Source organism: Amphibalanus amphitrite, unplaced genomic scaffold, assembly GCF_019059575.1.
Source record: "Amphibalanus amphitrite isolate SeventyFive unplaced genomic scaffold, NRLGWU_Aamphi_draft 000949F_arrow, whole genome shotgun sequence".
Lineage (NCBI taxonomy): Eukaryota > Metazoa > Arthropoda > Thecostraca > Balanomorpha > Balanidae > Amphibalanus > Amphibalanus amphitrite.
Window position 1 is genome coordinate 25,095 of NW_024882443.1, and position 25,968 is coordinate 51,062.

Consider the following 25,968-nt stretch of genomic DNA (forward strand, 5'->3'; position numbering starts at 1 on the left):
CAGTTATCGCGTAAACCTGTACCTCTAGTCTACTATTATAAATCTTAAAAAGTCCGCCGCCGCCCACGCCGCCGCCGTCGGGGTTACTCCCAAAAAGGCTTATTGCGGCGCTGTCGATGGACGCAGGAGGGTGAAATTTTTACCAGTCGTGGGTCACGTAATTGAACAGGTCGTATCAAATTTTGGGCACGATGCGGCCGAGGGTGCGCCCGTGGCGCGTGCTCATGTGCGCCATAGGGTTAGCATTAGAATCGGCAAAAACAGGCTATTGCTCGGAAACGGTAAGGGCTACGGGGGTGAAATTTTCATGCCAAGTCGAGCGCGTGCACTCATTTGTCGTATTAAATTTTCGACGGTGTGGGTTCAGCGGTGTGCACGTGGTGGGGCCGCGACCGGCGCCGAGCAGAGGGCACGTGCTTTAGGCTCAGTTGTTCGCTTGCAGAACTGAGCGAAATTAGAGCCGGGAGGTCGTTGACCTTTGACAACGAAGGCCGACACAGGGCACCGCTCGCCAAGGGGATTCGCCAGTAAATACAATTAATTTGTTTTTGCAATATCTCAGCCGTTTCTGGGCTGATTTAGCTGAAACTTGGAATGTCGGTGGCAGTGTAGGGTAGGTTAGGGTAGGGTAGGGTAGGGTAGGGTAGGGTAGGGTAGGGTAGGGTAGGGTAGGGTAGGGTAGGGTAGTGAAGGGGTAGGTTAGGGTAGGGTAGGGGTAGGTTAGGGTAGGGTAGGATAGAGTAGGGTAGGATAGGGTAGGGTAGGTTAGTGTAGGAGTAGGGTAGGGTAGGGTAGGGAAGGGTAGGGTAGGGTAAGGTAGGGTAGTGTATGAGTAGGGTAGGGTAGGGTAGGGTAGGGTAGGATAGTGTAGGGGTAGGGTAGGGTAGGGTAGGTTAGGGTAGTGTAGGGGTTGGGTAGGGTAGGGGTAGGGTAGGGTAGGATAGGGTAGGGTAGGTTAGTGTAGGAGTAGGGTAGGGTAGGGAAGGGTAGGGTAAGGTAGGGTAGTGTATGAGTAGGGTGGGGTAGGGTAGGGTAGGGTGGGGTAGGGTAGGGTAGAGTAGGATAGTGTAGGGGTAGGGTAGGGTAGGGTAGGGTAGGGTAGGGTAGGGTAGGTTAGTGTAGGAGTAGGGTAGGGTAGGGTAGGGAAGGGTAGGGTAGGGTAGGGTAAGGTAGGGTAGTGTATGAGTAGGGTAGGGTAGGGTAGGGTAGGATAGTGTAGGGTAGGGTAAGTAGGTTAGGGTAGTGTAGGGGTAGGGTAGGGTAGGGGTAGGGTAGGATAGGGTAGGGTAGGTTAGTGTAGGAGTAGGGTAGGGTAGGGTAGGGTAAGGTAGGGTAGTGTATGAGTAGGGTAGGGTAGGGTAGGGTAGGGTAGGGTAGGGTAGGAGAGTGTAGGGGTAGGGTAGGGTAGGGTAGGTTAGGGTCGGGTAGGGTAGGGTAGGTTAGGGTCGGGTAGGGTAGGGGTAGGGTAGTGTAGGGTAGGGTAGGGAAGGGTAGGGTAGGGTAGTGGTAAGATAGGGTAGGGTAGTGTAGGGGTAGGGTAGGGTAGTGTAGGGGTAGGGTAGGAGGGTAGGATAGGGTAGTGTAGGGGTAGGGTAGGGTAGGGTAGGGTAGGGTAGGGGTAGGGTAGGGTAGGGGTAGGGTTGAGTTCAAAAAGGGCCCAACATACAAAACACTTGAACACCCCGCAACTGTCACCATCCCTTACAGTTCAATTAAAAACAGCTACCCAAATCTACACAAATAATACAGCTAAAAATACAAGTCAATCACCCAAACTAATGCACCCGTAACATAACATAAATCAAAACATACAGTTATCGCGTAAACCTGTACCTCTAGTCTATTATAAATTTGGTGGTGACTGCCGACTGGCGTCTGGCGGCCTAGACCTTGAGGCTTGAAAGTGGCCTTCCTTTCCGTTGACTCCGATCCTTCAGATGGAAATGATATAAAGGATCATTTTTATCTTATTTCATATGAGCGAGCCAGTCAGCAAAGTGGCTATCCTGTTTCAGCATTCACCCACACAATAGTTGACTGTCAGTCTGTCATGCTGTCAGTGTTGTGAAGTAATGAAGGAGTTGAGTTTTGTTGATTATAAATTGTGATGTTATGTAAAGGACTGGAAAATGAATGTGAAAACTATGGAAACATATTGGCAAAGTATTGTCACTTACTATCAGGACATATGGATAGAGAATACATTCAAATTGATAAGAAATGCCAAATATCAAGGTACTCAATCACTGATAGCAGTGGACTATCATATGTTTTAATGTCAATTATATGAAAGTTAAGACTGAAACTACCTTTTACCTCGTCATAACTAATGAAAAATTGTGTGAAGAAAACATTCACAGCCTCTTTGAAGCACTTAGACCACTAAAAAACAAAAATTTTCACGTAAATATGTTGTGTCTCCTTCCTTCAAAACATCATATCGGATGGCGCCACTTTCGTCGACAGTTACTTATCTGCACGCAAATCGAGGAAAACGGCGTATTTACAAATTGCAACCGAGCTCCGCCGTAGGGTATTTTATTTCCGCCGTAGTGTATTTCACTTGGGGGATTTTCTACCATACATGTACCTGAGCTTAGGGTAATTACATTTTGTCGGCGACGTTAAAAAATGATGCACCTTTTTTCGCAGTATAGGATATCGCATGTGCATATTTCTGCCTTTTCGGGTGCGCTTTATCGTTTTTTTTTTTTTTCGTGAGTATCTCGCGTAAAAACCGTCCGATCGCGACGAAACTTTCAATGCCCCCGATTTTATCAATTTTACACCTACCCTGAAAATTTCATGACCCTGACCCAAATGACCTTTGACCTGTGACCTATTTCTCGAGACCATGTTTGGCCCGAATCGCGATTCGGCGTATGTCGGCTCGCATTAGCCGCGCGGTTGCAGTTTTCACGTGGTTTCAAGCGTTGAAACATGTGATATGATGCTGGTCCCATGCATTAGGGTGGGTGTCAAGGTCACCTGAAGGTCAGGTCAGCTCAATGACCTTTGATGACCTCGGTTTTCTTTTCCGAGTTTTACATGTTTCTAGGCTAGTTTTTGGAGCTGATTTCGAATTTAGCAACCATTTGAACACTACAGGGGGTGTAACGAAGTTATCCGGACACCTTTCTTCCCGCTGTAATTAAAAAGCAAAACAATCTGGTACTTTTTCTGGAGCTTGTAGCCACCTTTCATAAAAACACAGTGATGAATGTTCTGGAGCATTTCAGCCAATGGATTCTCCAGCACACTGGCTTTGATGCGGACCAACGCCGTCTAAACCTGTGCCTGCGGTTGAGCAGTGCTTATGGCGGGTCGGGTGGCTCTTCATACGCCTCCTGCTGAACAAGAGCCCACAGGTTTTCGATTGAATTGGGATCGCGACTTTTTCCAAGTCATAAGCGTTAGCCCAGAATGATTGAAGGTTCTATCGGCATCACTTCCCGTTCTTTTAGGGACTTTTAAGTTGCGCGCCGCCCCGCATGAAGACAGCGTGGCTTGAATCAGGCATCAGTGCGCGTTCAGAAACCGTGCCCTCCTATGCCGTCTGGTTGAGCGCCTCCAATCATGCTCCACCACCTTCCCTGGAAAAGCTCCACCCTTGCCTATGGGGCAAAATATAAGGGACAAAAACACAAAACAAGACAGATAAAAACAAAGCAAAATTAACTCATTACCTAATGAAATTCAGGCTTGAGCAAAAACATAGGTAATAGGTACCTATGTCAAATAAGAATGAAAGATTAAAATCAACCTGACCAGGCCTTACGGTCTGACCTGGTCCTAACCACCTTACTTCGCCTAACTTAACCCAATTCAACCTAGCCTACCACAACACCTGCAGAGGTACCTTCCTGGAAAAATGACGCCCAGGGAGGTGACTGTCCAACTTATTGGAATACTACCATGATTGCTTGTCAAAATGTGTGTCATTATGCTCTTGTTTGACAAGTGATGTATAATAAATGTGATATTCAATAATTATCTCCTGACTGCTGACTGTTGAGTGATCAAAATATTCAAATAATCAGGGTACAATGCTGTGCATAGTGCACACTAATCATGTTGTTTTTGTGTAGGCCCTCTGCACATTGTTGTGTGTACTGCAATGCTATGTGCACCTTAAGTAAAAAAGTGACTGGTGGTACATGACAAAAGGTTGTGCAACTGTGAAGTTCATGCCCTTGGTCAAGCTGGTGCCAAATGCCTATAGCTATAGCAGGATCAGTGAGGGTTTTAGACATGCTTCATACATTGTGCATTGAAGATATTGGCACAAAGTTCATCCGTAATTACTACGCTTAACACCTAATTTAAGAAGCGACATAAATGCCCAGATGATAAAACTCTCTGGTCAACATCACACAAATTTATTGACATACTTTGCAGGTACATATTTACATTCGTGTCAAAATATACTTTCGATTTGATTCAGAAACTAGTTGCTAGTAAGCTTGCATTTTTGTAGGTACAACAACGACCATATATTGAATCATAAAAACCTTCTCATGGCATTTATCACATACCTTTTTACCTAGCTACCATGCAATGATTCTAAAACTTTCCGCAATCCATCTATATCTCAACTGACGCAATGAATTTGAAATACCCTAACAAAACCTATAACTGTACATAAAAAGAATGCAATACTACAAGAACTATGAATTTCTGAAGTTATTCTCACATGCTGGAACGTTGAAACTCTACTTTTGTTGTCCATTTCCACGTTTGATTGAGCCATCGCCCATCATATCGAACTGTTTTCGTTCTTCAGTCACAAGCTTTCGCACAAATCTTGAATTTTTACACATCATCTTGAACCATGCTCCAATCTTTCCAACAAGGTACTATGTAACATCAAAGCAATTTTGATTTGTTACAACAGCTTCAGATCATGATAGGCTTGAGGTTTGTTACACCATTTGCCAGACAAATCTCTACAAAATGTGTATCAATTCCCAAACTAAGTAATTGATCATATCAATATCAGTATTTGCAGTTTCCACACAATGTTTCATAATAATATTCTATGTTTGTATAAAGAAACTCAAATAATCCACAAATTGTTATTGAAACACTCCCACTTCAAGAATTCACAGCAATAACAGTACAGGTTCAAAGCAAACAAACATTGCGCCAGATTTCGTATGAAACGCGCCATCGTCCTGAAGTTTCTACCACAGACGGTAGTTCAACCGCAGCCGTAGTGCGAAAACCCCTGCCCACCTTACCCCACGGCGGAGCTCGGTTGCAATTTGTAAATACGCAAAACGTGAATTGATTGACGTTTACGTGTTTCCAAATTTAAAATCACAGCATATTCAAACTTTTCAGTGTACCTTTTAACATCTAAGTACAACTAAAACGATAAAAACTTACCTTCAACACAATGACGACGACAACCACGCGACCGGAGACGTCGCGACGAAATAAACAAACGGCGCCGCCAAATCAAAAATATTCTCCGATATGGGTAATGTGAAATTGAATCGCAATCATTTTGGGTAGTATGAAAAATGCTCTTTCCAACAGAACCCTAGTAAAAAACGTGAATGGACAAAAAATAACTTTTATTTCGACATAAATATTGGCCTGTTTTTAGGTCATCCTGGTATGCCGTAAGATTTCGACCTATAAATTGGTGTTCCCCCAATCATTGAAGCTTGAGCAGTGAAAAATATGAAAGCGTAATCTGTTTTGCACCATTAGTGATTCTCCTAGGGTGTTGCCATTTCTCCCTAGGTGTTGCGAGTTGCTTTTGCAAAACGTGTTCCTGAAACGGCTCAATTTTTTTAGCCCTCAGCATTACGCCTATGGGAGCCTCTGACGTCACACGCTCAATATTTTGAGCGCTCAATAATTTGAGCTTTTCCCCCTTGTGCGTGGGACTGATATATGTGAATAACAAACGTTTCAAACTTCCAGGTGGTGGGGTGGGGCATTTTTTGCCCCCCCCCTTAAGTTTTTTTTTATATATCTCCAGAACCGCTGCGCCGATCGCCACCAAACTTTCAGTACCCTCCCGGGATCGTAGCTATTACACATTGTGACCATTTCTTTCTCCAAAGGCTATGATAGGTTGGCTGCTAATGACGTCGGAGTGACGTCATTTCTGCCATTATCGACCCAAAAAAGGTTTCGCGGGAAGAGCTGTCCGGCCTACAGCTTTAGAGGTGCAGAAAAATGTTTAAGACATAAAAGGTGTCGATTTAGAGGGCTACAAAACTGCTAATTCGGATTTTTGAAATTTTAGGATTTTGACCCGAAAAAAACAAAAAAGTAATTTTTGGAATATAATAGGCAAAAAATCCAAAAAGTTTTTTTTTAATTTCGAAAAAACGGAATATATGTGTTAATCCCTACCGCCTTCTATCCACATACCAAATTTGAGATCGATACCTCTTTTTTGGCCAAGTTATAGCGAAAAAAAGAACTGTTGAAAATTGATGACGTCAAATTTTCAAACTCAATTTTTAGAATTTCTAGACCACGTTAACACGCGCAGTGGAAGGGTTGCGAGTACTACGCCCAGTGGAAGGGGGGGCGGATGTCGCCCTCCCCCTAAGATCTCAGCTCCCACTGGAGCTAGAAAAACGAAATTTGGATGGTAGGTGAAGGCCCTGGGGAACTCTGTTGGGTGTGAATTTCATGATCCTAGGTCAATATCTTCAAGGTCAAATGAGGTCAAATGTGGTCAAATTTGCCATATGAGCGACTTTTTTTGCGTTTAGACGCCAATAACTCAAAAAGTTACCGGCCGATTTTCTTTTTTCTTTCGCTATACGAAAGAATACATTTGTGAGTATGTATGGAGAATTTTTAGTTAATCCAACAATAAATATGGCAGCTAGAAGGCAGAAGCCTGCTAAGAGTAAGATGTCGCCGGCTGAAGCGGGATCGGCCGACACGGGAAACGCGGCAATCACAATTTTATGTTTACACACTCATCACTCAAGTTGTTACCGGCCGATTTTCAAAATTCTTTGACCATGAGATTGCCTGTACATTTCTTAGTCTTCTCACAAAATTTGACGTGAATCAAATATAATCAGCGGTAAGGAGCGCGATGTAAAGACGGAACCGTCCCGCCCCGGCACAGTCTACAATGCAGGCGGCGCGTAACGGCTAGCGCCGGCCGCCGCGCCGCCGCGCCGCTGCGGCGACAGGATGTTTGACTCTACACCGCTATTACTAGAAAGTAGAAACGTTGTGACCCGATTTTCTTATTTCTTACACGAGAAGATCCGCAGTTCAATTTTGGACAGGTAGCCAAAATTTCACATTAATATTATGTTGGCGGCGCGAGTTATTGGCGAAAAACGGGAGGGGTGTGCGGAATCCGCCCCCTTTCCACTGCGCGTGTTAAATTTAGATTTATTTAGATTAATAGAGTTGAAATGGAGTTGCTAAAATATTATTGACTCCGACTCCGTAATCGGAGCTATCACTGCATGGCTCAATGTCATACCCTGCACCTGTTTGCCTGACAACACTACGCTCGTTGACCTTTCAAAATCAAATTTTGTTAAAAAAGTCAAATTATTGTTTTGGACAAGCGTTTTCGGCGAGAGATACAGAAAACGGCGGATTCGCCAAAACCTACTTTTAATTATGCATGCTATTTATAGATTATATTTGCAATGCAAGGCCTTAAAACTCAAAAAGATCGTTTCAGGCAAAATAAAACATATCCGCTTGGAACTGCATTTATCATGACATGGATTTTGAGAGAGAAACATCCGGAGTCGGAGCTGGAGTCGGAGAGGGAGTCGGAGTCGATTTTTGAAGCTGGAGTCGGAGTCTGAATCGGAATCATCCGAAAATCCATCGATTCCGCAACCCTGGTAATAACGCCCTCTACGGTCAAGGTGCCAGACCTAAGCCATCAAATGCTGACACTATGTCGTCGTTTCATTTCACTCAGTTCACGCTTCACAATGTCAATGACTTGTTGGCCACTGGTTATTCAACAATGGATTTGGGAGAAAAGTAATTTCAACACTTTATTCCAATCCTCATTCCATCCTACGATCGATCAATCACGTTTGAGGGCAAACATTCTTCTCGGTTGATCTATTGTTATCTAGAGAGCCATTTATATTCTTAATGTGGACATGGATTACACAACTTAAAGTCGGAAAGCGGGCAGTATGCAAACTGCCCAAGCTTTTGGGCGGTATGCATACTGCCCAAGGGGTCGGGTAGTATGCATACTACCCGGGCGGTATGCATACTGCCCGGGCCGGTGGGTAGTATGCATACTGCCCGGGTAGTTTGCATACTGCCCAAGTTAGCATATGGCCCGTAACATATAGATCACTTGGGTCACTTGTCACTGGGCTCAACATTCGAGCGACTGTACATATACATAGATTCTACATAGTAGGTATTGCATTCACTTTATAAAAGGCATATTATATTCGCATTTACTTCAAGGAAAGTATCTACTTTAGACAATGTCATCACCCAGTATCGGTGACTTGATAGTCACCGATGATGAAAAAACTGTCACTGCTGTAAGAGAAGAAATAGCTCAGGCGGCTGCATAAGCTATGCTGGGTGTATAAGGTATGCTGTGTACCGGACCGGCTGCATGTAGAATGCCCGAAGATGTGCAAAGATAGATGCGTCACAAAAGCATGACGATTTTCTATGCAAAGTTACATGTGTAGGGTAGACCGGGGCAAGTCGCCCCGCCGAGGTAAAACGCCTCACCGATGTTTCTCGGAACTGGCAAGGTTCTGGGGAAACATCATCTCTTCTATAAAACGTGCACTATACGATCATTATATGAGCAGACTGGAAATAAATTGTGATGACTCTTTAGGGAGCTATAGCCAAAAATGTGTTTTTGGAGTGATTTTTATGTTTTGTTGTCAGATTATGCATCATGGCGTTCTTTTATCGTCCACATCAGGTTAACGACTTTTATGTATTTTGAACAACTATTGTCTAACGCTTACAATGCCGGGTTGGTTCGTGTTAAATTATGTCTTCCTGGAGTGCAAGGCGTTGTTCTCTGACTGAACTACGTGATGGGGTAAAACGCCCCAGTAGGTCGCGGGGCAAAAAGCCCCATGGGGCGTTTTACCTCATGTGTTGTTCGGACTACCCACTTCCTAACGTTCGGTAGCTGGCGAACGGTATGTTTCTATGCATTTATATGTACTTTTCTCAGCAACTGGATGGCAAAGGAAGTATTTTGTTAACATTTGCATTGCAATAATTTATTATTTGGCCTTATGAGGCAGGTGAAAAACCTGCTCATACAATAGTGTCGTAGCTGAACACCTGATAGGATGGAAGGTGCTAACTTCAGTGCCATGCCTCCCAAGGTCCAACGGACCTTTCTTATAAGATTTAGTCAACTAGCATGTTTAATCTTTAATCTAGAGTATGGGGCTTCTTGCCCCAGGCCGTGGGGCGTTTTGCCCTGGGGTTGGGGCAAAACGCCCTATTTGCAGTTGCTTCACAAACCACTTCCTAGCTGGGAGTCCGATCATAAGTGAATGAATTTGAGGGGTGGAATTTAAAGTAAAATGTCCAAAGAACGCATTGAGCTCAAATTTGGCCTTCCAGGTTATGTGGAATAAAAGTTATGTAGCAAAATAAATTATCTGGGGCGTCTTGCCCCAGGCTACCCTACATAGTTTCGAATAATTTCGATGTCAGCTAACGACTGTTAAGCAGTGAAACCACTGTCAATGTTATCTGAATAGCCTTGCAATAAATGCAGTGGGATTTTTTCTTTAAAAACATTGCAAAAAGCAATAATCATAACACATCGGCAAACAAAAATTAGTTACACTTTCAACAGAAAAGGCAAGGTATTACATAGATAAGGTTGCATGACAACAAAATGCAATAATAATGAATGAGATAATGCTACATTTAGCACACTTTAAAATGCAGTTCAGTTCTTTTAAAAATAAATTCAACTGTTTTAAAATCGTCGTCAGTTGTTTTAAAATCGTATTCAGTTCTTTTAAAACGGAAGTCATGTGTTTTAAACCCAAGTTCAACAGTTTTAAATCACAGATCAGCTTTTTTAAAATGGAGTTCAACTGTTTTAAATCGCGGCTAAAAAGGTGTAGGGGAAGTTGGGGGAACGCCGAAGACTTTTTTCTGACGCCCGTAGCACGCAAGGTAGACAACATAAGCTATTCTTGTTGGCGTCATTCGAGAGGCCAGTCTTTTGCCTTTCAAACATACCAGGCGCATTTGATGAATTCGCATACCGTTAAGCGCACAAACTAAAAATATCAAAGAAGTGACTTTTTCGGCGTTGCCCCGGACTGCGGGGAAAGCCGAAAATGGGAGCATGGGCGGCGCCACCGGGGGGGACGGGGGGGACAGGTCCCCCGCTATCGAAAGTTAGGGGGGTACAGTACCCCCCTATCGGCGAGGCCCGTTCAATAGTTGATAATAATGCATTATAGAGCTATCCGGGGCATTTAATGCATCGTTGGTTAATCAAGGCAGGTTCTGAATAAAGATTGCTGTTGGGATGCATCGCAGGGGGTCCTGGCCATCTGCAAAAGGTGTGGAGCTGTGATGCCTGTAGTTATAAGGTGATCGGCAGGGCCTCGGGGATCGTGCCCCCTTTTTGGGGCGCCAGGCAGGGTTATTACTTATTACCTCCCCACCCCACTGCCAGACCCCATTGCCGATAAAACCAAGTTCACTGAAATTCCATAGATTTCCGTTACTATATGAAAATTTTCCATTCCTAATTAGTCAAATTCAAGCATGGCAGTTCTACCACAGGAACCATTTGAAATATATGCCATTTAACCCCAGCACTTGTGGGGAGAAGTGTTCGGATAGATCACAGGCAGGACCAAAAAAGCACGCAGTAGCCCAAGACCTTATAATTGGATATAGCATCGGCTCCCTCTCGTCAAGGGGTTCGATAGCACTCGTTTTTTTTTCTGCAAAACTAAGTTCGGTCGGCGGCCGAACGGCTGGGGGTCTAATCGAGCCCCCATCCCTCCCCTTCTTACGTCAGCGGCTGTGAAAATGCCATTACCAGCTGTTGAAACATGGCAGTTGCTTTTGCATGAGTGCACGAAAGGGTTTAAGGTCCGTGATACGTGAAAGGTTCTACATGAAAATTGAGATAGGTACACCAGCTTATCAAATTGTGCTCACTGTGGTGCGCTCGGTTTTACCTTGACTAGTCTTTGAATTCTGGGGTGAAACAGACCAGTCAAGAAACCTGTTCCATAAGGAGAGCCACTAATGCTAAAGAGATGTGGGATGAGGTTTCCAGAGACCATTACCTCCCAAAGGGGGTGCCCCGCCATTTGCCAATCCCTGCTGTAGTTGTTACGATTGGAGGGTGAATATGAGAACGATGCAGGTCGTGCCAGCTCGATCATGACGAACACAATGGTGCCGACATCACAGCTCTACTGCCATTTTTGACGAAGTTAATCAACAAGGACCGGAATCCTACCCTGGGGCATTTCACCGCAGAGGTCGCCGGACCTGAGACCCTTTCACTCAATTTTTTCAACGGTGCATGCGCTCGTTTTTCCCGCGAAGCTCTTGGCAAGTAAAATCCATCAGAAAGTGTGATCAAATAACGGCTGGTGACCTTCCATGACCTAGCATGGCCTTTTGAGTGACCACCGATGACATGACCACTGACGGCTAGCCATTAGCTGCACCCTGCCCGTTGCATATGGATCAGGTGGTGATGTCATGATTCTGAAATTATATTGCAGTTTTGGCGCACTTGTCAGAGCAGAAGACATTCCAACTTTTCCTCCATGACTATATGATGGTGAAGCCCTGAAGCTGACCAGACATAAGATCGAAAATTTGAAAGTACGAAACGTAAGAATAGCTGGCACTGCTACTCATACCTAAGCAATTCGCAGCTTGAAGGAAACCAGCTTTGAGTTGGCAAGACTGCAAATTTTGATTTAGAGGCAAGGATGCTTGAAAAGGTGATCGATATTAGGTGTCCTAGGATAAGTTTGGAAACGGGATGCACCATTCGATGTGTTTTGGGCCTTGCCAAGTTTCGCGGCGTTACGTGCCGCGTTTTTTTTTTTTTTGCATACACGATCAGTATCTACTTTTGGGATTTTCGATTTTCGGTCCCCGTCCCCCCCTATCGAAAACCCGTGGCGCCGCCCCTGAATGGGAGAAATGATCTACGGGGAATGCCGACATTGATGTTTAGCCATTTTATCTCAAACTTTATCCAGAATTGATCAAAGCTGGCACGCGTTTTAAGAGCTTGAGGACGCGGTGCACACTGGAAGTTATAATTGTGTGATATAATAAGAACATGCCAGGTAAATCATTCCTTATAGGTAACAGGCCGTTGTGTCGGTTGAAAGTGTAATTTGTGTGACTAAAAATACGCGTTTCTATTCTACAGCAGTAAAGTCCACGTAGCGTGCTTTTAACACGTGCGTAATCGCACGTTTTCGGCATTACCCCAGCCTGCCATACTTTCATTTGCAGGCCCATAACTTTTCAACGTGCTGTATAGATTTCAAATAGGCAGCACACTTATGCAAAGACATGCTAAAGATTACTTGACCGAATTGGCCAGACAAACGGTAGCATAATGAGTAAGAAATGCAGCTTCAAAGGCGCATGTAGTACAAGGGAAACGTACCTTGAAAACGCTCTTGGCGCCCTCACAGTCGAACTATTCCGAATGACGACTCGTAACAAACATGCGATAATTGTAGTCACTTAAGCTTCAGAGCATCACTGACAGGTGGCATCCATGTCTTACGGTTTTCGAAATATCTCGAATTTCGGCTTTGCCCCAACTCCGGCATTGCCCCAACTTCCCCTAGTGCGCGTAGCTCAGAAAGTAGGTATGTGTTGTTATTTGCAATATTTGCAGGATGTATGCTGACCAAGGGAATACAACGAATGTTATGCTTACGTGGCATTGTGCTTTTTAATCAGAGCTCTGATGCGAGTATTCTTTTTGAAAGAGGAGCCTTATCAACTAAGAGCAAAACGAATTTAAGACAGGAAGAGGAAGTATTGTTTTTGTTGTTGTTATCGTATTGTAGCTAAATCGAGTTCCAACTTGCATCAGTCTTCGAATCGTGAACAAATAACTAAATCACGATGCTAGAATTCTCGATTAGCTTGATTTTCATCCCTCGAAATCGTATAAAAATCGACAGTACCATACCGCAATGACGCTCTTTCATTGCCTGTTTCGGATTGGTGCTTCGGTTTTTGTCTATTCCTGACTCTGCATTAGCCATTCGTAATGTCTGACTGGGCATCCTTAGGTCTCCTGTCCCTCTCTCAAGCAGCCATATAAGCGTTAGCCTTTGCGTCGAATACGTCACTGCCGCGTCGCCTTTGACGTGACTGCGGCAGACGCTGGCTTTGTCATCCCAGAGGAGCGTGACCTACGCGTCACGTGCGAAGGGCGCGTTCTTGTATGGATGAAAGCCTTATTTCAGAATGAAAGCAGACGTTTTGATTGACCATCTTTCGGTTAGGTGTAAATTGAGCGTGCTGTAGCTCTTGCTGATTTGTAATTCACTCGGTAAGGCTTCGAAACTCATTACTTTCCCTTAATACTAATTTTACATGATCTTTGATATAATCGTAACCGTCCAAAGTCAAACTTGTCTACCGTAGCATGCGTCGATTTCTAAGTAAAGCGACGTGGTCTGAGGTTCCCCTGCTCTCCCAGTCGATCTCCCTGTTCTCTGACACACAGCGTAATGACAGGTGCGGCAGGCAGAGGTCTCAGCAAACCTGGACGACCTGGAGGGCGGCCTGGATGCTCTGGTCCAGGTCGCCACGTGCTCTGACGTCATCGGCTGGAACAAGAAGTCCCGCAAACTCATCATCTACACCAGTGACGGCTTATTCCATCTGGCAGGGGAAGGATTGGTACGTTGCACATCTTCTACATATCTTTTAAGATCATGTTCCCGTATTACGACGGCATGGCTCACGTTGCTACGGTTCCACTTGTTTTCATTGCCGTAATATTGCGAGACTAGTATCTGTACAAACAGAATCACAATCTCCTGGCGTCTGAACTGCCTGAAGTGTGCCAGCTAAGAACGTTCACTTCCCTTTGTTCACACTGCGACGTCTTGTTTTTTTCAGCTGGGCGGAGCTGCCATGAGGAACGAGCTCACCTGCAAGCTGTCCAACGACGGTTACTACGAGCGGACCAGAACACACGACTATCCGTCTGTGGCCGAGCTGGACCGGGTGCTCCGCAGGGAAAACGTGAGTACCTGCACGGCCAGGCGACGACTGGCGACAAGGCAAGCCGTTTATCTTACGTAATTGTCAGTTCATCACACTTCATCGGACGTATAAACATTATCCATATGAATGAGTTATATGTCCCCCCGTCTTATAGCTTATTTGGTAGAGCGTCTGATTTCCTGTGGCGAGAGGCGACAGTCTTCGGGTTAGAGTCGCTTCGGTGCTTGATTCACGAAACGAGACTCCTGAAAAGGATGGTGTGTTCGTTTGCGGTTAGTGGAATCAGCCACGGCCACTTGAAGTCAGTGGTTGGGTACGATCATGTAAGGCTATGTGGGAAAGACGCAGCCTTAGCCTCGACTTCGATTCTTAATTTCTTCTAGTCTAAACGACACTTTCATCACCATTCCTTTTCAGATGAACGTTGTGTTCGCCGTGTTCAGTGACGTTAGGAAGGAGTACGACAAGCTGACGGAGTTGATGAAGGCGAGCGTGCAGGTGGAGTCGCTCTTGGATGACTCCTCCAACATCCTGTCGGTGATAAAACGCCAGTACGAGGTAATGAGACCGATACAATTTGGTAATCCACCTTCATCTCTAGCCAGTACGCCTCTTCAAGGGTATGCATCTGAATAGGCATGCATGTGAGGACTGGAGCCCAGCTTCTCTGTATTTTATAAATGAATTTATTCCTACAGCACTGAAGTTAGTGCAAGGGGAAAGTTTGGATGTCCTCCAAGATGAACAATAAACCTCGCGGGACCTATTGGTCTCCTACATCGGTCGGGGAAGGGGGTGCAAATGGATAACGTGCACTCGTTGCATCACAGGCTCGCCCTGATGTCGAGCATTACTTCAGTGGCAGTTTCACTCTCTCACCACAACGTCCTCAGAGCATCACGTCCAGGATCGAACTGGTGGACGACTCCGGCGAGGAGATAGCCATCCGCTATCGCTCCAGCTGTCTGGACAATGAGCTCAAGCTGCGCAACAACTGCACCGGCATCAAGACCGGCGACCTGGTCACCTTCTCCATCGAGGTGGAGGTCCTCGGATGTCCAAAACAAAAGGCAAGTTTTAGGCTGCCCATTGATTGAACCTCAACGCACTTCAGTAGTATTTACTATGCATTTCAGACCCCATGAGACCCTGCTTTTCGGCGATAATTTCTTCAATTTTTGTCCAATTAGCTTGAAATTTTGGCAGACGATATTTCAGCTCAAGCGCCAATTTTTGGCAATATGGTCTCTTAACAAAATATCCAAATTTAGAGCACTTGTTGGCTCGTAATGTTAATCAGTTTTTGCACCCGGATAGAGGCTCGCTCGCTACCGCACCGGATTGGATAGGAGCGCTGGCCAATCACGTTGCGCCGGGCCCAACTAAACTCCGCCCACTGGCCGTGACCGCGATGGGTCTGTGCCGCTTCAGTCGGTGTCAGCACCGCGGAGAGGTCGGAGCGGGACCACATACTGGAGACAAGTGAAGCTGGCAAAGTTGTTTCGGGACGAAAGCCAAAAAATTATCCGTTTGAGGGCATTTGGTATCCTCTTCACCTTATTTTGGTATTTAAACGTCGAGCCAGCTCAGAATATTCACCTGTCCGTGCTTCTATCCTCAGGATACTGAAATCCTTCTCCTCCACGCCACAACCCCCTTCCGGGCTGGGCAGGCAACTTTATCTCATGCGGGCTGCTCCCTTGGAGCGGCACCGCTGCTCCCGAGGGAGCGCACCCCGTAGCCGGGTGCAGTGAGTGCCTTGGGGCTGGGTGGCCTGTCCTCTGGACGGGCTCAGCCCCGGCGACTCACTAGGGTGCCTGCCCAGACCAATGTCTCCCCCTAATTCCCATCATCCTTCCGGCTCTGCAATGGTCTTGTCAGACCGAAAGGGCCTAACCCAACAAAACAAAACAAATCAGAATATTCAGAATGATCAGAATCAAGGTAGGATCTATTGGAACGGAACCGGCCGTAGAAGGAAAGATGGATAGACTCTTGGACTCTGAACATTTATTTAACCCGCGCCCCACTGGGGTCTGCGTATAACACGCCCTACTGGGGGGGGGGGGGGGCTATTCATAGCCCCCCTCCTAACTCCGAAAGTACTGGGCCGATCGTCAAAATTCAAACGGCGTCTGATAGCCCCGGAAGAACTGTCGAGCGAAACCTAATTTCAGTGACCTCGAGGTCACCGATGACGTCACAGGTCAGGTCAAAGTAAAAACTATTAGCATTTTGGCTTCTTCACGTTTTGGGCTCTGGCCGCCGTCTTACAAGTCAGATCAGGTTAATTTTTGGTTCACACACCACACTCGTGAACAGATGTTCTAGATACTCTGAGGGTACCAAACTTGTACTTTGATTTTCAGGTCAAGGTCAGGTCATCACAGGTCACGAAAATATTATATCATCCGTCGGTCACGTGACACATGTTTTATGATCCATTTAGGCCAAACATTTCGAATTTGATGTCTTCTGTGTCATTCGAGGTCATTTTGAGTCAAACTTAGCTTAGGTCAGGTCACTTTCAGGTCAAAAAAGGTCAAATTTTGAAGTTAAAATTTTTCAACAAAAAAGGTGTCTATTGGATGCAGTTTGAGCTCAGGAACACGATGGTGCTATTCATATTGGCGTACGATGTCAAATTCGTGCTGAAAAAATTGATTTGAAAAATTAATAATTGTTAATTTTTTGCAATAATGCGTATAACTTGGCCATTTTCTAAGATATTTAGCTAAACCTTGCTAGAGTTAGTCATAATAATGCGTTCCATCACATATATTCCGTTTTTTTCGAAAACTCAAAAAAAGGGAAAAAAATGTAAAAATATAAATTTTAGATTTTATTATAAAAATTTTTCGAAATTTTCACAATTTCGAAAATCCGAGATGGCAGTTTGATAGCGCAGTCTATTCTGAGTCTTCTCATACAAACAAATTGGATCTAGCTTAAAAACTGAGCTCTTGGGAGCGATTGCCGTGGTTCAATGTTTTGCGTCGAAATCGGCCGAACATGACGTCACTCTGACGTCATTTCCGGCCGACCTATGGTAGGTACGAAGTTCAAATTATGACACAAGGTGTCAAATTGATGCAGCCGAAGGTACTGAAAGTTTGGCGTCGATACGTCAAGCGGTTTGGAAGTTATTGCAGAAAAACGGGAGGGGGGCTATAAATAGCCCCCCCCCCCAGTGGGGCGCGGGTTAAGCCGGAGTTGCACCTATCTCATCGTCAGGTTCGGTCAGGTCACTACCCGATTACCTATAAGATCATGTGTAAGGCTCTGCTTGACCCAAAAATATTGATATATTTGGCAGTGCCAATAAATGTTTCTGAGGAAGGCGCAGAAAGCAACAAAGTAGGATGAAGAGTCTCGGGCACGGCCGATTGCCTGGGGCATCGCTCCAGCGAAACGACCGTATTCGTGATTCGTGGAGCGGTGCGGGGCGCCGGGTGGGGCAGAAGCGTAATGTGTCGTATGGTAGAAATGGCCTTTATCGCGGTGTCATGTGTGTGCTATATTATTAAGACGTGCACAAAAAGAAATAGCAATGTGGCAGGCGGACGTTGGGCACTACACGAGAACGATCATCAATAAACTCGTATCTTTTTTGTAAAACTTAAGTAACAGTAGGTATGTCCTCAATGGCGAGGAAACTATCTCTAGGCTTTTACTTTTCATGTTTGCATTTCAACACACAAGCTCTGGGGGCAAAGTTAGTCTGGCGACCTCCTCAACCTAAGTCGATGATCAAATGGATTAGTCCTGAAGGTGTTCAATGCTTAGTTGCACCGGGATGATATAAGTAGATCACGCCGGCATACATTCCTAATCAAATTTCATATATCAAACACATAAATTGTATCATGTTTATGGTGATTCTGTTTTGCAATTTTGACGTAGTCTGACGCGATACATAATCTTACGCAATCATTTGAAATCAACAGCGTCTTTTATGCGCGTTTTTTCACAAGCCCCAAATCTTGTGTAGAAATATATATTTTTTTGTGACTGAACAAGGTGTACGTACATTTGTGATAGATACAATTAGTCGAGGGCTTCAGCTGGTGCGTTACTTATGCGCGCTATTTAGCTCATTCGATGAAATTACTGCTGCAACGACAACTGCACGGCAGCTACGGTCCATGCGAGCCGCCCTGGTGCGACAGCTACTGCCCCGCCCGCTCCACGCAGCCGACTGACCGGCCAAGGTCACTATCCCGTCCGCCGGGAGGGCGGAGCTTAATGGTCACGTGTTTGTGACGTCACACCTACGCACGGATAGCCTCTACTCCACTGACGGATTTACGGAGCCGATTTTAACATTACGAGGCAACGACAAGTACCCTAAAATTTGATATTTTGTTAAGAGACCATATTGGCGAAAATTGGCGCTTGAGCTGAAATGTGCATTGTGAAAATTTGAAGCAAATTGGACAAATAGTAAATAAATTATCGCCGAGAATTAGGGTCTCATGGGGTCTGAAAAGCATAGTAGTACACATGTGTAATGATAAGCGCAATAGCACTCACGCACTGTAAATTTGCAACGTCAACAGTAAAAAGTGCCCCGCGGGGTTAGGTGACTTACACCATTCGCCCCTGTCTTCTGCAGTGTTGAACGATTTCGTATTATAATCAGCCTGTGATTCACGCCTGTCCCGATCGCCTCTGCTGTCCTCAGAACCACACTATCCACCTGAAGGACGTACTGACCTCCGAAACGGTACGACTGGACGTAGAGATCGTCTGCGAGTGCGACTGCGAGCGACCCGAGCTCGTGCAGACCAACAGCCCCAAGTGCAGCGGCGTGGGCGCACTGCAGTGCGGCGTCTGCGACTGCCCCGATGGAAGGTGAGGTGATGGGCAATGCGACGTTCTGTCGGGGGCAGTTCATTCCTGCTGCTCCAACTCGAGCTTCTTGTACTTAAAGTGACCATCCCACCTTAACATTAGTTTTGAGTTGAGATAGCCAAATTGGTGGCCATGTCCTGAAAATACCGGTTTGGGCACTCACAACATTGAAAAATGCTTAAATTCGGAGATATGGAATTTCAAACTTGCAGTTTTCGGATTCTAAGGGGCTAATGCATTAGAATGCCCCCTTAGAATTTGTGACGTCAGCGGAGATCTAACAATTTTTAATTCTTTTACTAAAACGTTTGGTAGCACGCGGTGGTATATGCTGCTTTGCGTGCAACAAATGCCGCACTTTCAAAAAAAAGTCGCTAGGAACAGCGGAGATCCCAAAAAGTAAACAAAAGTAAAAGTCTAATATCTTGAAAACCGGTGAATATTTTTCTATGAAATTTGGTAGATATTCGATTTCGCTCTTTCTGCACCGAGCGACATCACTTTCATGCCAATTCATTAACTTTTTTGAAGGTGGGAGGGTCCCTTTAAAAAATACACTTAACTCTAAATTTCAAACTGCCTACTTGTGTGTTGTCCGTTGCCCAAAAGTCTAAAAAAAAAGTCTCTCAAAACAAGTTGTTGATTGGTTCGTGGCCCTTCAGCTAGGCCGTAAGGTTCGGTTACTGGCTGTGGGTCGCCGCTGACGACCAGTGTGGGGTCTCTCAATACGCCCTGAATGTCTGCGACCCCGCAGAGCCGGCTGGAGCTGCGAGTGCTCTGAGACTCTGGGCGGACAGTCGTGCCTGCCGGACAACTCGACCAGTGGGCCCGAGTGTTCCGGACGCGGCGAGTGCGTCTGCGGCAAGTGCGAGTGCCACGCGGGCAGCACGTTCAACATCACGGGCCAGTTCTGCCAGTGCGACAGCAGACTATGCGACAGGTTGGTATCAGAGGGTCAGTGCCGGAAGACAGATAACTAGTTAGTTCAGGGGCCCGCCTTACTTCGTTTTTATAAATTGCAACAAATAACTGAATCAGCCTCTCAAATTTCAAAGTCAACAGATACTTATGCTCTCGTCTAGCCGAGTTTACGAGAAAAAAAATAACGCGTCCGAATATGGGAGCGTTAAGGTAATGTGATTGCGAAGTCCTATAAACCCGGTCAATCTGATCTTTGACCTCAGGGCTCCGAACGGCCTGATCTGCGGCGGCGAGCAGCACGGTCGATGTGAGTGCAACCAGTGCGTCTGCCGCCCCGGCTGGACGGGAGCCGACTGCTACTGCAGCAACGACACGCGCAACTGCATACCGCCCGGCTCCAGCACCGACCTCGTGTGCAACGGCAAGGGCGACTGCGTGTGCGGCCGCTGTCACTGTGTCAGCACCGACGAGGGCAGGTAACGGGGGACGAGGGCAGGCAACGGGGGATGGGGACAGGCAACGAGAGACGAGGGTGGGTTCTGAACAGCGTATGTTGGTCACATGTTCCAAAGCAGCGCCATCAGCTGCAGTATGCTGCCGTCAGATCGGTCTATCTAGCCCTTCGTATTCAGACCGGACACGGCCAACTGTTGCGTTTCGGATCGTTCTGTAGATCCGTCCACACACAGAAAAATATTAACACCGTTAGCGGTGTAATTGCACAGTACATATCTGAGCACTTGAGGAAAGTTAATTTAGTCCCTTCCCCGCTTAAATTACTCGCGCTTCTAAATGAACACCAGGAAGAAGGTAATAGAACACTGTTAGGAGGGTTGGGTGTTTTGCTACATGTAGTAAAACACCCAACCCTCCTAACAGTGTTCTATTACCTTCTTCCTGGTGTTCATTTAGAAGCGCGAGTAATTTAAGCGGGGAAGGGACTAAATTAACTTTCCTCAAGTGCTCAGATATGTACTGTGCAATTACACCGCTAACGGTGTCAATATTTTTCTGTGTGCAGCGTCCCACTCCCTCACAATCGTATCAGTGTTCTCTCAGCGTCCGGCCCTGTCCTCACCGCTCAGGTACGCCGGCCTGTTCTGCGAGGACTGCCCGACGTGCCGCGGTTTGTGCCGCACCTACCAGCCGTGTGTCGAATGTCGGCTGCGTACCAAGGCCGGTACTGGCCACAACTGCTCCAGCTGCCCCGAGACCGATACGCACGAGATCACCCTGACAGACCGGCTGGGTAAGAGAACCAGGCCGAAGCTGATCTGTAAGGAGTTGGCTGTATGTTTATTTATTTTTATTTATTTATTGAAAAAATATCCCCGGGCATGGGCAACCAATAATGGATGTAGTCACAAACATAAAACTTATACAAATGTTATGCAAACATAGTTAAAAAAAACAAGACAAACTTCTTCTTTTCAAACTTACTGTTTTTTTCTTTTCTCTGTCCTGCCTGTCTGTCTGTCTGTATGTCTGTTTGTCTGTCTGACTCTCTCTCCTCTCTGTTTCTCTCTCTCTCTCTCTCTCTTCTCTCTCTCTCTCTCTCTCTCTCTCTCTCTCTCTCTCTCTCTCTCTCTCTCTCTCTCTCTCTCTCCTCCTATCAGTTACCTCCTTCGTGGACGGTGGTGGATGTAATCTATTTTTCAATCTTTTGAGGAGAATCGTGATTGGACGTTATTGGCCGTCATAAGTGCTTTTAGAAACTTTGGTAATAAAACTACATGATGATATTAGCTTCCATCAAGCCTCTGCCGAGCACAATAACTGAAAATTAACTTTTGCTTGTCCAATACCTGTCTAAGGGCGGGCTGCAGTTCTGTCAACGACTCAATACGTGGTCCGTCGAGCACAGGCAAGACGCTGGATCTGGAACATTTGGCGACACATCCCTCGTTTTGTGCTAGCTATTGCGGATCTCAAACCACTATAACATAATCGCCTCCATATGTCATCCGCTCGTGGTCGTCCATGAGCGCGTGTGTGACGCGCTAGCTCAATCAAAGCCGCCCCATAGTAGCGCTGTGGCACACCGGGCACGTACCCCGTCGAATCCACGCCTGCCCCGTCGAACCCACGCTTGCCCCGTCGTGGATCGATCACCGACGCATCGCCTCAGCTCGACAGCGGGAGCGGCAAAAGCCTCTCGCCGGTTCATGGAAGTGCAATCGTACCGCATTATCCAAGTTGCAAAGTGGCTTCAACTTTTCGCCACTTATCTCTGGCCTGGGCACCATAGGTCAGACGCAGGGCACTAAAGAGATTGGTTACCACACATTGATTTTAAAGCTGCGTTCGCCAGCCTAAGATAGGCATAAGGGCCTGCGGGTAAGTAAATTTTACGCCTCTTTCACCTGCAGAGAGATGCTTAGGCTCACCGACTGAAGGTGACAACGCTATTTGTTTTTTTTTTTGTTTTTTTTTTTAGAAGCGATCGAAGGGGAACGATGGCGAATTTTGAGGGCGAATTCAGTTCAATAAACGGGAACGGGGACTTTATGGCTATTCTACCAGATATGTACTAAATTTGATCAGGTGACGTCATGTTTATCTTCTTTCAGCTTCGCCCGAAGATGGCACCATGTGCCGATTCCAAGATGCGCTGGACGGATGCTTCTACCAGTTCCAATACTACTCGGACGAACGTGGTATCACCGTTATCAACGTTATTAAATCAAAGGTACATACAAACATGATTATTTTTTATGCAACCGCCTTTAGAACAGGCGTTACACTGAAAACAATTTTACCCGAAGCTGGCGAATTAAGCGTTGCTCTGCGGGTGGTATATGTGTATTGTGTATTAACTCGCCATGTCCAGATTCTTGCTAAAGGGTAAGCAGACTTGCCTGCCTTATTACTCGTAAATATGCACCGTACCCACAGTCTGCAGTAAGGTAGCTACTCAGCACCGGATATTGTCCCCGCGGGTGTCGAGTCATTGGCATAGCCCTCACTGAAAGAGTTGGAACTACTCGAGATATCGTAAACGCGTATCCGTGGATGGCGAACCTTTACATAACCTGCCCTGAAGGAGTTGGAACTACTGGCACAACTAGATGGCGTTGTCTCATACAGTTTTGAATTACAGCAATTTTCTAACTTTTTTTTTGCACCAATGATATATTGGCACATTGTTTGGCGGTTTCAAGTGGGGGAGAAAGTACAATTGTTAGGGTGCATCTTTAAAATCTCTGCAATATTCATCACGGGACGATTGGCAACGCCTTTTCTTCCGAAACTACCACGTGAGACCATTTTAATTCTTATATAGGTCACTAAAGCAGTTGCGACACATGTTCTTGATCTCGGGCGGTCTGTACGACTACAGGTGACTGGCTCATGTCGAATATTCCATGGGAATTCGATTTGACCGTTCCCACCGACGTGAAACTTTCTCACCGATGTTTTCTAGGTGTGAGATTGTCATAGTATAGATAATTTCCCTCAAATTTGGTCAAGCGTGGGAGTTTTTTTGGCACCGTGACTTGGTCGGCGAAGGGTAGGCGTGGAGGGTAACCCCTTTTAGTCATACCTGCTCTGAGCGGATATAACCGCTGAGGCAGATACGGCTACACTGCAATGGGACCTTACTGTACTCCTGGGAGGGTGGTTAAAAATGGTTGCGGATAGGGGTACCCGCGAAACACCGGTTTACTCGCCGGCCCTGGGTTAAACTGTTTTCAGTGTAGTCAATAACAGTTGGGTGCGATCTCAATTTCTCAAATGCACCTCATTTATTATTGCAATGACTGTAAGTACGAATTGAAGCTGATATTTTACATGATTTAACAGAGAATAAAATTAGAAACTAGAAAGGGTTTAGCAACAAAACATCATAACCATCCATACTTCCGTAAGATTTTTGCGCTTAGGACGCTCCATAGCCTCTCTAATTCAGCCTGTAATCCGGATGAGTGGCTCGGTGCCTGTGGCTGGTTCGCTCCATGTGTCCAGTGGGCCGTAACTCGGCCAACCCGGTCCACTCCATGTTCTGCCCGTATAACTTTCCGACCCTCCTCCCCAGGAGTGCTACGAGGTGGATGTGCTGGCCATCGTGCTCAGCACGGTCGGATCGGTGGTAACCATCGGCGTCATCACACTGCTGCTGTGGCGGCTCTACACCTACCTGGCCGACCGGCGCGAGTACGCCAAGTTCGAGCTCGAGGTCAAGGCGATGAACGAGGCTGACTCGGGCATGGAAAATGAGCTCTACCGTAACCCGGTCACCAGGTACAGGGTGCCCGAGGGCGTGATGGCCAAACTGGAGGAGGAGGATTGAGGCCGGGCGCGGCCACAGCCACAGATGGTGAACAGGGGCACCAGTGGTGAGGCGAGGAGCGGTGACAGACGGCTTGTGACGACTGGTGTGCCGTGACTGTACTTGGACCCACAGTGTTAGGGACACTCAGTATTTAACAACTGAACAGGGAGATGAAGACCAGAGTGACAACTGGCAGGGATAAAAAGAAACGGAAGTTACTAACGAACTGGAGCTAGAAGAGATAGCTGACTGTGAATGAAAAGATTGGCATGTGTGGCTCAAATGAATGATTATGTAGACCAAAATACATGCAAAGATAATCGACTTGGTCCATCGTGACGGTCATTTTGTAGAAGTTGGGAAACACGGACTTGTGCCTTATCTCTTCATGGATTTGTAAGTGTCTTACCGTGTCCGTCTATTCGTGTGATGCTATGTGGCGTCGAGCTACGACACTTTGTTGTTAAATGCAGTTTGTTTGCTGAACTTTCCATTATGTTGCTGCTTAGGTACATAAACATCTTTGTCGCAATCTCGTCGCTTGCTAACTAGTATAGTTCTTTCTGACAATACAGCGCTGCTTTTACCGTACAAAATATGCGTTTTATTTTGGCAACAGTTAACGTATTTTTAGACTTCCATCGCATGGTATCACTTCACATTGTAGGTACTATTAGCTAGTCAATAGTTCAATAGCTTTATCGAATTTGTCCAGGCTTTCAAGACACGCAATTATACTCGTCAAAGCGCTGGAAGACTGCAGGCCATGTCTGCACTCCGGCTCCGACTACATCATATCCAGGGTTACCGCTGCAAGGGAAATTTCCCTTTTCTATGGAAGTCAGCGAAGATCTAGGGATATATGGATTTCACACGAAATCTAGGGAAATGCCACAAACCCGAAAAATTGTTGTTTTTTCAACAATCGAAATCATTATTGTCATAAATTATTCTTCCGCATGCCATATAAAAAAATATGAGAACATTTTTCACAAAATTAACGTTTGATGCTCTAGTTTTAAAGATATAAAGTGAATTACATATGCATGCATGTAGTTATATATAATTCTTGCTATTATTTCAAAACGAACTGCTGCTTTGTACCATTTCGGGTGCGGCTAATTTTTTACATCAAAGTTTTTGTTTTGGCGTGATTTTTACAATGTCTAGCGCATATCACTTCCTTTCCCGCGTATCGAGTCGCAACACACCACAATTTGCGATATACCACTCAATTATATTATACCACGTACAATAATTTGCGTGTGACCAAAAAGAAACGAGTCTGTGTCCGCTAGGGACACGGTTCAATATCTACACACCGATTACCTATACCATAGTGATGCGGAGCATTTCAGCACCATATGAGCGAAGTTTCAATTTTTCTGGCCCATTGTCCTTCCTTCCACGGTCGTTTCTCTAAACTCCTGCAGTGCCCCGTGTCATGTGCTCTTGCATGTCCTCAATCTCTTCAAAAAGTGATCCCTTGAGGACGCCCTTGGTGTTCGGGGATAGCCAGAAGTCACATAGTGTTCAATCTGGCGAGGACGGGTGATGTTTCACTCTGGGTTCCACTGTGGGCTGCCCTCCGGCTGCTCAAAGACTACCGTGTCACTTCCACACAGCGAGCCTTTTGATCATTGGAGAACACTGGGCACCCCCTTCACGCGAATCCTTCCTCGTGCCCA

At 45.9% G+C, this 25,968-nt stretch overlaps 1 protein-coding gene across 1 annotated transcript in view; it reads left to right on the plus strand.

Annotated features, from left to right (window-relative positions):
• LOC122368473 (integrin beta pat-3-like) overlaps positions 1-24,604 on the plus strand; it is a 37,987-nt gene extending 13,383 nt beyond the window's left edge. Inside the window, exons 6-15 of the mRNA XM_043342422.1 lie at positions 13,738-13,902; positions 14,125-14,250; positions 14,650-14,790; positions 15,126-15,302; positions 18,917-19,086; positions 19,841-20,026; positions 20,271-20,483; positions 21,093-21,256; positions 22,578-22,696; positions 24,044-24,604. Of these exons, the coding sequence (XP_043198357.1) occupies positions 13,738-13,902; positions 14,125-14,250; positions 14,650-14,790; positions 15,126-15,302; positions 18,917-19,086; positions 19,841-20,026; positions 20,271-20,483; positions 21,093-21,256; positions 22,578-22,696; positions 24,044-24,298 (1,716 nt within the window). The 3' untranslated portion in view covers positions 24,299-24,604. The remainder of the gene's footprint in view (positions 1-13,737; positions 13,903-14,124; positions 14,251-14,649; positions 14,791-15,125; positions 15,303-18,916; positions 19,087-19,840; positions 20,027-20,270; positions 20,484-21,092; positions 21,257-22,577; positions 22,697-24,043) is intronic.
• The last annotated feature ends 1,364 nt before the right edge of the window (positions 24,605-25,968 follow it).